This window comes from Miniopterus natalensis, chromosome 2 (genome assembly GCF_054644295.1).
Source record: "Miniopterus natalensis isolate mMinNat1 chromosome 2, mMinNat1.hap1, whole genome shotgun sequence".
Classification (NCBI taxonomy): Eukaryota; Metazoa; Chordata; class Mammalia; order Chiroptera; family Miniopteridae; genus Miniopterus; species Miniopterus natalensis.
In genome coordinates this window covers 137,577,007-137,588,682 of record NC_142082.1, presented here as the reverse complement: position 1 = coordinate 137,588,682, position 11,676 = coordinate 137,577,007, and the positions used below count along the sequence as shown (strand labels likewise).

Genomic DNA, 11,676 nt, shown 5'->3' with positions numbered 1-11,676 from the left:
GAAAAAGAAGCGAAGGGCAGAGTCAGGTTTCAAACGTTTGTCCGTCGCATTCCAAAACTCTTGCTCCTTTTTCCACAGGAGAAACAAAACCTTAGATCCTAAGTGTGTTCTCCCAGTCAAGTAAAGGAAAATTGGAACCCGAGGAGCCCCCTGGTGGTCTATCTTTCTCATTGCGGAGCCCGTCAGTTCCCAGGCTCCTTTAATACCTGGAATACGCCCCCTTCCCGGCGCGTGAATCTCAGGTCCCGATTGGCTGGGAGTGGGCCAGTGGCTGGGCGCCGGGAGCGCCAGAGCGGTGCTAATTGGTCGGAGGAGGCCAGGGGAAACTTCCGGGAATGCCTGCACTCCCGCGTTCCATTGAGCTGCATCCGGCTGCAGCGGGGCCTGTGGCTCCCCCTGCGGGCGGCTCAGCAGCATACACTGTCCTGCCTTCTGCCTGGGTGGGTGGTGGGCTGTGGGTGGGGGAGGGGATGGACCGAGTCCCGAGTTGTCCCGATGGGGGTTCGGGAAGGTTTAGAAACTAAGATTCTATTCCCTGGCTCTGCACCGGGTTCCCTAACCCCCTCTCCGTTGGTTCTCACACCTCCGGGCTTGAGACTGAAAGAGCATCCCGGGAAGGGGCATTCCAGCCCTGAAGCAGCCTATTCGGAGACCCCCAAATTCTGATCTTGAAGTTGGAGGCCCCGGGGGAAGTTCATTTCTAACCTTTTAGAAGAGTTAGAGGGTTTGAGGCTGCCTGATCCCAGCCGAGTGTGGTAGGTAGACCTTGGGAAGTGGAGCATGGGGGGCGATGGCTCCAAGCGTTTTCTTCATTCCCTTTTTCCCTTCTAGTGGGGCGCCAAGGCTCAGGCAGCATGACGACGGAGACCTTCGTGAAGGATATCAAGCCCGGGCTCAAGAATCTGAACCTCATCTTCATTGTGCTGGAGACAGGTGGCTATGCTGGGGCAGTGGGCCCCCTGGGGGTTCTCAGGGTTGGGGGGCAGGCAGGGGAGAACATCACCTCCATTCTTAATTTGCTCCCTGAGTGGCAGGGCGCACCCCAAGACATGGCTCACACCCATTGGCTCTCCTAGACCCCAGCCCAGAGAGTTACAGTGAAATGTAGGGTAGCCCTAGCCGGTTTGGCTCAGTGGTTAGAACCTCGGGTGGCGGACTGAAGGGTCCGGGGTTGATTCCGGCCAAGGGCACGTACTACCTGGGTTGCAGCTAGATCCCCCGTCCAGTCGGGGTCTGTGCAGGAGGGAACCAATTGATGTGTCTCTCTCACATGGATGTTTCTCTGTTGCTCTCTCCCTTCCACTCTCTCTGAAAAGCAATGGAAAAAATATCCTCAGGTGAGAATTAAAAAAAAAAAAAGTAGGGTGGATGGAACTCTTGCCAGATCTAAGCCTCCAGTGCCACACTGGCCTCTTTACATTCAGCCCTCTCCCTGGTGCCAGCTCCTCCACTTCCCACACCCACCCTAGCCTGCCCCAGAAATTTGGCTTTGCCCTGTTTGCACAACTTTTCCCTCGCCCCACCAACATATCTGGATCTCACCCTTCTAACCACTCCCAGCTCTGTTTATCTCTTCCCTCCAGGCCGAGTGACCAAGACAAAGGACGGTCACGAAGTTCGGACCTGCAAAGTGGCAGACAAAACGGGCAGCATCAATATCTCTGTCTGGGACGATGTGGGCAACCTGATCCAGCCTGGGGACATTATCCGGCTCACCAAAGGGTAAGCTGGCTGGTAACTCCTGACTATCCAAGGGCAGTAACAGTCAAGGGGATGGGGTTAAGCGTCCCTGTAACTCTTCTGAGTACTCCAAATCCTCCTTTTTTGTGCCCCCACAGGTATGCTTCAGTGTTCAAAGGTTGTCTGACATTGTACACTGGCCGTGGGGGTGATCTTCAGAAGATTGGAGAGTAAGTGCTGTCTTGGGGATTGGGATATAGAACCAGCAGGCCAAGAGGGGAAATTTAAGGTTTGCAAGTAGGCAGCATGAGGGTGTGCAGTCCCTGTCCTGTATCTGGACCTCTTTGAGGCCTCCAGCAGTGGCCCTGATGGTGGGTCTGAGGCTTTGGCCACTTTCTCCCTTTGCAGATTCTGTATGGTTTATTCTGAGGTTCCTAACTTCAGTGAACCAAACCCAGAGTACAGTGCCCAACAGGCACCCAACAAGACGGTGAGTCCCATGGCTATGATGTGGGGGTGGGCAGGTCAGGCCAAGAAGCATGGTAGGAAGAAAGGTCTGAGTTTAATTTATACCTTCAGGTACAGAACGACAGCAGCCCTACAGCTCCCCAGCCTACCACCGGACCACCTGCTGCTTCTCCAGGTAAAACTGTTTCCTTCTGTCCACTAATCCGCCTGGGTCCCCTACTCTCCCCAGCCTGGAGAGATGCACTGCCCTCATCCTTTTTCCAAATCTCTCTTCTCTCAATATATATCCCCTCCTACCCAATTCTCCCAGTTCTTTTGCAAGTCCCTGTGGTAAAAAGATTTGGGGACCTGCTTCTATCACTGGTAGAGCTCTGATACCTTTTTTTTTTTTAAAAAAAAGATATCTTTATTGATTTTAGAGAGAGGCAGGGAGAGGGAGAGATAGAAACATCAATGATAAGAGAGTCGTCATTGATTGGCTGCCTCCTGCATGTCCCTGACTGGGGATGGAGCCTGCAACCCGAGCATGTGCCCTGACCGGGAATCAAACCTCAATCTCCTGGATCCTAAGTCAGTGCTCAACTGCTGAGCCATGCCTGGCCTGGCTCTGATACCTTTTTGCCACTACCGCTCAAAGGTGAAAATGAGAACAGTTTGTCCACAAAAACTGTACTCCTTCATTCTAACTTGTTTCTCTCTGCTGCTTGTCTGGCAGAACCTTGCCCTTTTTCCTTGCTCAATTCAATTTGTTACCCAGTTCTACTATTACAGCATTACTTATATGACTCAACATAGAGCCCACTCTGCACAGTTTTTGAAACTAAAGGCCCTACTTCTAGGCCTTGGGATTACAATTCTTCCATCTCATGTACTTCAAACCCCTGCTTTTTGGTCTCTTGAGGAACTGGGACCTTACTGCACATCATCAGCTTTTAATTAGAATCATTCACCAACACCACCTCCTTTGACTAGTGGTGGCTTCTCCTCAGGAACCTATTTTTTATTGCTCTTTTCTCCTTCTGGGTCATCTCTTGGCTGACCCTACTGCTCCCTGAGTGTTTGGCTCTCTCTTGCCTCAGATCCATGTATTAGGTTTCTCCCTCTGACACTAGGCTTCAGGCTGCCTCTACCCTTCCTCAGTTACCATGGTTTTCAGAATTGTTTGTGTCAGACCACCAGGGGTCATGTGTGTTTTAGAAACACTATGAAATAACAACATTCCACCACAAAAATTAACATCCACGTTTTCAACTGAAAATATGACTATTACATATTTTCAGGTCTCCTAAAAGTATTTTAATTAATGTACATTAAGCCCGTTTGCCCTGATATTCTTTGCCAGACATTTGTCTACTTTGTCCTCTGCTAGTAGATACAAAAGGCTTAACAAAAAACATCTCTGGCATTAAAAACTTAACATTGACTTTCTATACACTCTCCAAACTTTTTCTGTGAATCGGGGAAAGGGCATTATTCTTCAGTTCTGGTTGCAGATACCTTAGTCTGGTGGAGTAGGGTTCAATGGGAATATGGTCTGAGAAGCACTAGCCTATGACTTCTACCCCACTGAGGGTTTGTAGTGACCTATGTGCATGAGAGGCAGACCTCTGCTTTCGTTTAACAAACTTTTATAGATGAGGGATGCCAGGGAATAAAACACAGCACCTGCCTTTAGGAGCTTGTAGTCTATGAAGGAGATAGTCACACGATGATTATAATTCACTGTGTGTGCAATGATAGTGATATGCACAGCTGTGGGAGCACCAGGAAGTCATCTCACACACCTGGCTCCAATCACACATTTAAAATGTACGCACACACACAAATGTATATGTATTATATACACATTTGTATACACACACACATATAAATGTTCCTTATTTTGGAGGGGATTGGGTGAGAGTATGTGTAATAATTTATTCTTATCTATATTTTCCAAAATGAACATGTATCATTGTGATACACACCATACCTTTACATATATACACACACATATATGAATGATATATACATATATATTCATATGTACATTCATATATATACACATATATATACATATGTGTGTGTGTATATAGATATATATAAATAAAAGTTTATTTAGAATGTTACAGAGGTAGAAGTGAGCCGTAGAAGAAATGGGTCCAGGAAACAAGTTACAGAGGCAAAAAAGGGCCTTGGAGCTTAGGAAAGTACATTTGAAAAGATTCAAGCAGGCATGCTCTGGGGAGAGGGAGAGAGTGTGCTTTTTTTTCTTAAAGATCCTTCTTATATTATAACACAGAAACTTCTGGCCCTTCCCCTTCCCGTGCTTCTCCAGTTTTATAGTCATTTTTGGTAAAGGGGCATTTTGTCAGAGGTCCTTGAGCCTAGAACTAAATAACAAATTCTAGGTCTGACTCTCAATGATACAGAGATGAATAAAAGAGAAAAATATCATACTGGAGTTCAGGTAGCAACTTCCAAAATGACTCTTTCCTGAGGCTCCATTCATACAATCCACATCTTTGCAGTTGGTCCAGTTGGCATAAATGTGCAGTGCTTGATTGAAGACTATGGTACTCCGGGGTATGGGAGGAGGCCCTGGGGATGCACCCTTCTCCTACTTTAGTTCTCTAATTTCTGTGTTTTTTTCCCCTTCTCCCACAACTAGCCTCTGAGAGCCAGAACGGGAATGGACTGAGTGCCCCACCAGGTCCTGGTGGTGGCCCTCATCCCCCTCACACTCCTTCCCACCCCACCAGCACCCGAATTACCCGAAGCCAACCCAACCACACACCTGCTGGCCCTCCTGGCCCTTCCAACAACCCTGTCAGTAACGGCAAAGAAACCCGGAGGAGCAGCAAGAGATAGCAAGACTTTCTTCCTCCTTTCCTACCACTGACCATAACCCAAGTGTCTGCTAGAGAACACAGCCTTCTCCCGGGCTGCTGGCTTGGGGGTGGGAAGGGGTATTTTAGCCACTAAACTTCACTGAAGAGGTGGTGAGAAGTGGCTTTATCCCCCCTAAGCCCATACTCACCCCTTTGTCCAGCTGAAGCTGCCTGTGACCTCTTTAGAAATGAGTTATGGTCTGTTTCTTGTACATGTTTGATGTGGAAATCTAATTGAATCCCTTCTTCCCAATAAATGTTACCACTCTGTACTGGATTCCTTTGCTTTTTGTGGGAAAATGAAGAGGTTAGCAGCTGGGCATTTGGGAAAGTGGGGTGTCCCTAGGAGGTAGAGAGGAGATAGAAGTTACTGGTAAGGAGGCCTAGGCAAAGTAGGCCTGCCCCTTTAAGGTAATGTCCCTCCCCTGCCCCCTCCCTGCAGGTGACCCTTGCCCGCCTGCCTGTCTACCCCCCCTCACAGCTGGAACTTAGAAGGCTGTGTCCCCCTTCCTCTGGGCGTCCTTTCTGTCTCCTGCTGTCAGGTAATACCAACCTGGACCCCCTGGACCAATCGCCCTAATCAGACTGCTCCCCTGATTTTAAGCCAGGTCGGACATCAGAAGGGAGCTAGATACTTCTTCCCTCTTCCCAACAGAGCTTCCCCTTTCTTGGTCATTGATTCCCAAAGCTCTGGCTCTTACTCTCTGGGGTGAGGAATTGCTAAAAATAATTTCTTTTCCATGCATGTGGGGTTGCCACTTAATCTGCTTCTTTACCCTCCTCTCCAGTTTAGGAACACCTGGGTCCAACTTTCCCAGGGAATGTGGGGATGGGGGTAGAGATAATGAAGCACAGTGCCAAATGTAAGGTAGGTAGGGTGGGAGCATATGCAGGGAAAGGTTAAAATAGTACCAACTGGGTTAGGGGTGAGTTTTTTAGAAGAAAAGACCAGGCCTAGATTCTCCTCAGCCATGTGGCTTTTCCACTGGCAGAGGGTGGCCCCTCCCTACTGGGGGCCCCCCCCCAGCAGACTGACCTTTGACCCCACCCAAGAGACCAGTGAACCATTAACTCTTCTACCATGTGAGCCTTCCCACACATGCCCCACCCCTGACCCCGCCCCAAGGCAGGTGGGCTAAGGGGGGGGCTTGTCCATCCCAGCCTTCCATCTGACGTGTCCTCCATTCCACCTGGGAGCCTGGAAGCTGAGCCCCGCTGGCTCCCTGCCCTGACTTGGAACCTCTTAGTGTCCACAGCAAAGCCTGACGGGGACCTAAGGTGACGGAGTTCTTATACTACCAGTAGAGGTGAGGTCCTGGGAATCGAAGGGGATAGAGATAGAGAGGTAGGGCAAGGTTGAGGGTTGGGGTTTAGAGGACAGGGAATAGACTGTCAGCTCTGGATCAGGAGCACTCAGCGTCGAAGAAGGTGTTCTAGGAACTGGCAAATGAGAGAAGAGGCTGCTCTGTCAGGAGGCAATGAGGAGAGAGGAAGGCAGCTAGAGTGGGGGCTGCTGCTGAATTTAATGTGGGGGGCTATATGAGGAGTGAGGGATCTCCTCTGGCCCTGAGCTGAGCAGCAGAGCAGGAGCACTTACCCTTCTTCCTTGTTCTTCCAGGGCACAGTCCTCAGGATGTTCCGGGGGGAATAGAAGCTAGAACCAGAGCCTCTCACCAGTTCCCCCCAATAATGGGGCTCCCAATGAGTCATCTGCTGGCTGGCCTATGTGTATGTGTGGCCTTGAGCTGGGGAGGGAGTTCAGCCCCCAACCTGGGCCCTGCTGAGCTGGAGCAGAACCATTACCTAGCCCAGCTGTTTGGCCTGTATGGGGAGAATGGCACGCTGACTGCAGGGGGCCTTGCGAGGCTTCTCCACAGCTTGGGGCTAGGCCGAGTTCAGGGGCTGCGCCTGGGACAGCATGGGCCTCCAGTTGGTCGGCCTGTACCCCCAGCTGAAGACAACTCCACACACAGGTACTAACCCAAAATTCCACATCCCAGCTCTTTTTAGTGCTTAGATCAGTCTCCAGCTGTCTCAATTTTCTGGTTTCTAAAGTCAGATTTCTGGGATTACAAATTTTTCAGAACCTGACTCCATGTATCCCCTTCAGAGCCCTTTTTGCCTCTATTACCTTCTAATTCTCTCCTCTTTCCAAATCCCTGTGCCCTTAATTCCTTGCTTTTAGTCCCAGTGCTCAATGTCTCCAGGCTGACTTGGCTCTCATTTTGTAGCATTTTTGGCTATTCCCTGACTCCTATTTCCTCTCACTCCCATGCCCCCCATTCCTATAAACTGACAATTCTAAGATCCTCCCAGGACTGACATTTCATGGTTTCTGAGTTCCAGAAACTCCAGCCAGTGGCTGGTCTTCCCTTTTCCCCTAAGCTCCCTGGTAGCCTCTCAAGCGGGATTTCTCAGAGAACACGGGCATCTGACTTTCTATCCCATCCATCTGTCCAGGCCACAGGACCCCAAATTGAATGTGGATGTCTGGGCAGAACTGCCTCTGAGTCCCTCGGAGTGGGGTGACCTTGAGGAGCCAAAGGCCCCACCACCACCCCATGGGCCAGCCCCCTCGGGCCTGGACCTCTTTCACAGGCTCCTGCTGCTAGACCATTCGCTGGCTGACCATCGGAATGAGGATGTGAGTCTGATGATCTCTGGAGAGGGCAAAGGAGCCATGGGATTAGATGGCATGAAATGTTTAAAGAGTCAGTAATTAAAAAAAAATTTTTTTTTAGTGATTTTAGGGACAGAGGGAGAGAGAGAAGAACACTGATTTTGTTGTTCCACTTTTTTTTTCTATCACATATCTCCTCTATGCCCTCTTCCGCCTCCATCCCCCTCACACGCCTTGTTCCACTTATTCATGCATTCATTGGTTGATTCTTGTATGTGCCCTGACTGGAGATTGAACCCGAAACCTTAGAGTATCGGGATGACACCGAAGTATCCAGCCAGGTATAGAGAGTCAGTAATTTAATGCAGTTACTTTTTAAAAAATCCACATGTGGTCCTTTTTGTTGTTAATCCTCACCAGAGGATATTTTTCCATTGATTTTTGGGGGGGCAGGGGCATCAATGTGAGAGAAACACATTCTATTGGTTGCCTCCTGAATCCCCCCAGCCAGGGTAGGGAATCAAACCTGCAACCCTTTGTTTTGAGGGCAGATGCTCTAACCCCTAAGCCACACCAGCCAGGGCAATCCATATGTGGTTTTAGGGTATGTTATTCCAATATGATGTATGTTCCCTCTGGGCTCAGAGCAGATAAGCTGCACCCAAAACTCCGAGACCCAGCTTAGGTGTCACACTTGACAAAGCAGAGAAAACCAAAGCAGCAGCCCAGGGTAGGTTATGGGGCTGGTTATCTGAAGAGGAGAACTGCAGGGAGCTGACAACTGTCTTCATCCAGAAAAGACAGTGAATTTGTTCCACATACACCAGAGGACAGCCAAAGTTAACCCTGAAGCAGGCCTGGCGAGAGTGAGTGCCCCATAGCAGGAAGCATTCAAGCCAAGGCTGGATAAACATGTGACAGGTCTGTTGAGAGGAAGGTCTAATGGCATTTCAGGTTCTTTTCCCTTCTAAGAATCTGGACTGGAGAGCTCTAGTTGTCCAACCAACTCCATGACCAAATCAATGAAATCAGGTGCTTGGTAGGGAGGGAAATGGTGGCAATGTTCACTAGCACCTAATCTGCATTGAATCGAATATTTGCATTGGATTGAATATTCACTAATTAATACATACTGATTACTCGTATCTGTCCCCACTCCCTGATGCACTGGGGGGGGGGGGGGGTGTTGCTGGGAGAGCCCCAGGAATCCATTTGATGGAAGGGCAGATCCAAGTCACAATTCAATGTATGACTCCCAACTCAACTCCCCTAGTGTCTGAATGGCTCCCAGCTGCTGGTCAATTTTGGCCTGAGCCCTGCTGCTCCTCTGACCCCTCATCAATTCGCTCTGCTGTGCCCAGCCTTGCTTTATCAGATCGACAGCCGTGTTTGCATCCAGGCCCCAGTTCCAACCCCCCCAGGGGATCTACTATCTGGTCAGTGGGTGAGAATGGGTGGTAGGGCACCCTGAATCCTAGTAGGGAGTGAGTTCCAAGCCAAGGAAGGGGGTTGATTGGGGTGCTGCCTCCCCTTTCAGTGTATCTTTGCCTCTGAGTCCCTCCCTCCTGACCTGGTCTAACTTCAGCCCGATTCTTCCTAGCCCTGGTTCATAGTGCCCTGGCAGTCCTACTGCTGAGCCTCCCTGCTCCCCTCTCCCTGCTGTTTCTTCGACTCCTGGGATCTCGCCTACTGCGGCCCCTGCTGGGCTTCCTGGGGGCCCTGGCTGTGGGCACCCTTTGTGGGGATGCACTGCTTCACCTGCTGCCACATGTACGTGGATTCCCTTCCTTATTTCCCCGCACTCTTATTCCCCATTGGTGGACAGCCCCCTCATATCCAAGGTGTTCCCAGTCATAGGACATCCCCTCCCCGTCAGCCCACAGCTGCCTTCTAGTAGAATGTATAAGACTTGCCACCTTGTGCCCAGGAGGGGGGTGGTGTCAGGTGCAGGGGTTTCTGGGGTCTGCCCTGACCTTCTCTCTGTCAGGCACAAGGAGGGCATCATTCTGGACCTAGCGGGCAACCAGAGGAAGAACTGGGTCCAGGGCTGTCGGTGCTTGGCGGTCTCATCCTGCTCTTCTTGCTGGAGAACATGCTAGGGATTTTGCGGCGCCAAGGACTCAGGCCAGTGAGTGATACCCCTTTTTCCTCCTCAGCCAAAGACGAGTCCTAGCCAAGAACTGGCCACATGAACCTGGAGGTGAGGGGATGAGTGTGCTCCTGGCTCTGCTGTTTGCCTGACTGCAGGCCCTGACTGCTAACAGGGAATGGGTAGGCTCTCTCAGCATAGACTCAGGACTCTGGCCCAATAGCTTCCTCCCCAGTTCAAGTCAACAACAGGGAGGTGCCAACCTGGGAAGAGAGTAGAGGCCAAAAAACATCCCCAAGTGCCAGAAACAGAACCAGGTGTTCATTTTCCCAGCCGGTAGCCTGGCCTCTCCTTAGCCCCCAGTGCTGCTGTCTCCTCCACCAGGAGGGATACCCTCCTATTTTAGAGATGCTGCAGGCGAAAAAGAAAGGATCTCAGAACACCAGACCTGGACCCAGAGGACGGCAGTGGGATGGCACTTCAGCCCCTACCAGCAGCTCCAGGTGACTAGAGGAGAAAATGAAGAGTAGGCTCCCAGTCTCACTTGCAGCCACCAACACTGTCCTTGTCCTTCTTCCTGCAGAGCCAGGGGCTCAGGGCTGCAGGGAGCAGGACAGCCAGCCCCCATCAGCCCCAGCCCCTGCTGGGCACCAAGGCCACAGTCATGGGCACCAGGGTAGCAGTGACACCAGTATAACATGGATGGTCCTCCTAGGAGATGGTCTGCACAACCTCACTGATGGGCTGGCCATAGGTGTGAGCAGAGGGGACGGAGGGAGGCAGGTCGGAGGTTCCTAGTTATTGACTGGGGCTAGGAGAGGGCTACCAGGAAGTGGGGAGATGAGAGGACCACAGAGGGAATGTAGGCCCCTGCCCCTGGAGAGAGCTTTCTTCCAGACTGCCCACCTCCAGTTCTGTCAACCCCAGGTGCTGCCTTCTCTGATGGCTTCTCCAGTGGCCTCAGCACCACCCTAGCAGTGTTCTGCCATGAGCTGCCCCACGAACTGGGTAGGAATGACAGAAGTGGAGTTGGGGTGGAACTTGGGGGCTGGTGGGTGACATTGGTGAGGGGCAGCCCTGGCTTATTCCCTCCTACCCTGTCCTCTCTTCCCAACAGGTGACTTTGCAATGCTGCTCCGGGCAGGGCTGCCCTTTCGGCGGTTACTGCTGCTGAGCCTGGTGTCTGGAGCCCTAGGACTGGGGGGTGCAGGCCTGGGGGTGGGGCTCAGTTTGGGCCCTGTCCCCCTCACTCCCTGGGTGTTTGGGGTCACTGCTGGGGTCTTCCTCTATGTGGCCCTTGTGGACATGGTGAGGTGTGGGGTAGTGCAGAGAAACTGAGGGAAGGGGGCAGTGGGTTGGTGGAGCGGGAAGTATAAGTCTCTCCACCACGGGCCACCTGTAAGGGGGCTGAACCACAGGCCTGCAGAGTCCAAGAAACAAGGGCCTGGAAGAGTTGGGGGGGGGGGCTGCTGATACTTCCTGACACTTTACTCTCATGTTTTGGGGACAGAGATAAGGTCAGGATCCTGATGTTTTTCTTTTCTTACAGCTACCAGCCCTGCTGCGTCCTCCTGAGCCCCTCTCTACACTTGAGGTGCTATTGCAGGGACTGGGGCTGCTGCTAGGGGGCAGCCTCATGCTCACCATAGCCCTGCTGGAGGAGCAGCTACGGCCCCTGGTCTCTGATGGCTGATGGGGGCCAGTGGAAAGGCGTCCAGCTTGCCCTTCCTTCCCCCCAACCACAGGAATGGAGGCGGGACACAGGGCCAGTAGGAGCAATAGGATTTTAATAAACAGAACCCATCCCAAAGCCATGACTACGACAGTTGTACTTGCACCAAAACAGCATAGAAAACTAGGATGTGGTGGGAGGGGGACTCAAAGCAGGTCGGGGAGGACATGAGTAGGGGCCTGGAGGATGTAGGGAGCATCAATCTGCGGGGAGAGCA

The 11,676-nt window shown here is 51.4% G+C and overlaps 2 protein-coding genes across 3 annotated transcripts; both read left to right on the top strand.

Moving 5' to 3' along the window:
• Positions 1-382: 382 nt before the first annotated feature.
• NABP2 (nucleic acid binding protein 2) lies at positions 383-5,288 on the top strand. Of its 2 annotated transcripts, none has more exons than XM_016224579.2 (7): positions 383-440; positions 832-933; positions 1,584-1,722; positions 1,839-1,910; positions 2,089-2,170; positions 2,260-2,323; positions 4,799-5,288. In XM_016224579.2, exons 2-7 carry the CDS (start codon positions 855-857, stop codon positions 4,996-4,998), a joined length of 636 nt encoding a protein of 211 aa, XP_016080065.2. In that variant the 5' UTR covers positions 383-440; positions 832-854; the 3' UTR covers positions 4,999-5,288. The 2 variants fall into 2 exon arrangements, with proteins under 2 accessions (XP_016080065.2, XP_016080064.2); XM_016224578.2 differs by lacking the exon at positions 383-440 and adding an exon at positions 451-755.
• Positions 5,289-6,305: 1,017 nt separating this feature from the next.
• Positions 6,306-11,420, top strand: SLC39A5 (solute carrier family 39 member 5). Its single transcript, XM_016224519.2, has 11 exons — positions 6,306-6,325; positions 6,637-6,991; positions 7,479-7,662; positions 8,912-9,074; positions 9,239-9,408; positions 9,626-9,766; positions 10,134-10,230; positions 10,311-10,481; positions 10,655-10,735; positions 10,845-11,035; positions 11,277-11,420. Exons 2-11 carry the CDS (start codon positions 6,708-6,710, stop codon positions 11,418-11,420), a joined length of 1,626 nt encoding a protein of 541 aa, XP_016080005.2. The 5' UTR covers positions 6,306-6,325; positions 6,637-6,707.
• Positions 11,421-11,676: the final 256 nt, after the last annotated feature.